The sequence below is a fragment of the Frieseomelitta varia genome, unplaced genomic scaffold (genome assembly GCF_011392965.1).
Source record: "Frieseomelitta varia isolate USP_RPSP 00005682 unplaced genomic scaffold, Fvar_1.2 scaffold_909, whole genome shotgun sequence".
NCBI classification, from domain to species: Eukaryota; Metazoa; Arthropoda; class Insecta; order Hymenoptera; family Apidae; genus Frieseomelitta; species Frieseomelitta varia.
The window spans coordinates 482,787-485,087 of NW_025110711.1; the positions used below are offsets into that span (position 1 = coordinate 482,787).

Genomic DNA, 2,301 nt, shown 5'->3' on the forward strand with positions numbered 1-2,301 from the left:
GCAATTCAAATACATAAGGGGAAAAAAAAAAACCACATCCATTCAGAGTCACAGTCAAAAGGCATTGCATTGCAGTCGAGTCACGACAGATCATTGAGAGTGCTTCTGCGGTAGACGGAGGAACAAGATTCTCGGAGGAATTCGATTCTCAGTTATCCCCTGTGAAAAGAAGTACATCCGAGACAAGTGGTTCTTAGTGCATTGTGATAAAACCTAAAAATCGACAAACCTTGGCAAAATCCCCAACATAACCTCAAAAACGGAGACGGAGGACTCAACCTCCTGGCCCACGGCCAAGAGGAAGGCCACGTACACCCAACCAAACGCAAAGAGTCAAGAGCAGACAAGCCTCCTTATCAAACTTCGGCCCAGCAGTTAAAATCACTACAGGTATGGAATCCTCCTCACCCATTGCCACATACAACATTCCATATTCTCTCCGACTGCCTTCTCCCGGACACAGATCAAACTAATCTCAAAAATGCACGAATAACTGACAATCCTAACCCTACCATACAACCCCCCCCCCCCCCCTCGGGCACCGTCAAACCTCCGCCAATCTACCTTCACGGCAACATCGACCACCCTAAACTCCTAGAAGCCCTTAAAGCTAGCTACAAGGATAAATTCCATCCAAAAACTCCCAGATTTCAACGACTTCAAGAACGTCTGCCGTAACGAGGGCACAATTCCACACCTTCTCTGTATCCACAGAAAAAATATTTACTGTAGTCCTCAAAGGACTAATTAAACTTGACGAGAAACTCATTTTGGCTAGCATAAACTCATAAAGCCTGCACCCAATCTCCTGCACTGAACTACTTACGCACACTAAGTACCCAATCTACCGGGTCATCGAAAGTATCAAGATATATTGGGAGAAGTATGAATCCAGAAAGCCATCCATACAATGCTTTCGATGCCAAGCTCATGGACACTCCTCAACTAACTGTAATAAAAATCCCATCTGTTTGAAGTGCGCTGGCCAACACAACACCAAGGAATGCAAGAAATCCCTGGAAATTCCTCCTACCTGCGCCAACTGCAAAGGCGCCCACACTGCCAACTACTCAAAATGCCCTGCTCTCTTGGCCTACCTCAGCAAGAAGAACCTGCACACAAGGCCCTGCAGCGCCCTAGCGCCCTCTTCCTCCCTCCCTCTGTCGGAGCTGACTTCCCACCTCTTCCAAATAAACTGACCCCAACCCTCAGCGACCCTCCAAAACCCCAGACCCACTACCCACTTCATAATGGTTCACACTCTTACGTCTCCGCTGTCAAATCGCCGTCCTACCAGTCATTGCCCCCCACACTTGACAGGAAATTCCATCGAATCCACCCTCGACTCAAAAACTCTGATCTCGATACATTTCTTCGTATTATCGAACTGATAATATACAAAAATATTATACTAACTGTACAAATAATATCGAAAGAGTTAAAGCGACCATACAAATCGTCAAAGAGCTTGAAGCTGGACGATAATTCCTTCATTAAAGTTATGCTATGGAATGCTACTAGCATTACCAATAAAAACTCGAACTTCAAAAATTCCTCCACGATCACCAAATTGACGTGGCCATTATCACTGAAACCTGGCTCTCCCCAAAAACTTCTTTCATAAACACACTACAATATATATAGATCCAGTTCAATTTTGTTTTAGTAGAAAGATTTTAATTAATTATTGAAAATTTCCGTCGTAATTATGGCACGAGTATGTAATCATCGCTATTCGAGGGAGTAAGAGAAAAAAAAAAAAAAAAAGAAATGGACCATGGCTCACAAAAATTATGCCTTTGTATAAAGTGAACAAATGCTCGAGTCGTGTTGTAGCGTTTGATCAACGAGTCGCTAAATATTTTTATCTCTTTATGAGCATAATTATTACAATTAATAATTGTTAATATTATTAATTTTAAGTATTTATAATTATTATAATTATTAGCATGAACTGTTTAAGAAACAGTGCTATGTTTTATTCGAAATAACACGTTGCCTACTTAAAGAGAGAGCCTTCTCTTTTCTTCTTTCACCATTTCCCGTGAGAATGGTTCGTTCGTTCTTTTCCAACAATAAGATAAATCAGAGTAAATACAAAAAAATAGCGTTAATTGGCGAAGATAGATTGAGTCTGGTTTATTTATCTGTAATCATTTGCTCGTAACATTTATCTCTATAAACTGCAAAGAAAATCATTTCCTGGCCAAAAATGCAATTAACTACTTACAAGGACACGTAGAGAAAAGGCAAGTTTGCGCCGCGTTACGTAGAGCAAAAAGTATAAAATTAAACTCAAAT

The 2,301-nt window shown here is 41.0% G+C and overlaps 1 protein-coding gene across 1 annotated transcript; it reads left to right on the plus strand.

Annotated features, from left to right (window-relative positions):
* The first annotated feature begins 258 nt into the window (after positions 1 to 258).
* On the plus strand, positions 259 to 1,902 carry LOC122537470. Its single transcript, XM_043670653.1, has 2 exons — positions 259 to 390; positions 978 to 1,902. Exon 2 carries the CDS (start codon positions 1,004 to 1,006, stop codon positions 1,622 to 1,624), a length of 621 nt encoding a protein of 206 aa, XP_043526588.1. The 5' UTR covers positions 259 to 390; positions 978 to 1,003; the 3' UTR covers positions 1,625 to 1,902.
* The last annotated feature ends 399 nt before the right edge of the window (positions 1,903 to 2,301 follow it).

Excerpts from the sequence above, each read along its gene's own strand:
- LOC122537470 (XM_043670653.1), top strand. The coding sequence starts at position 1,004 with ATGCAAGAAATCCCTGGAAATTCCTCCTACCTGCGCCAACTGCAAAGG.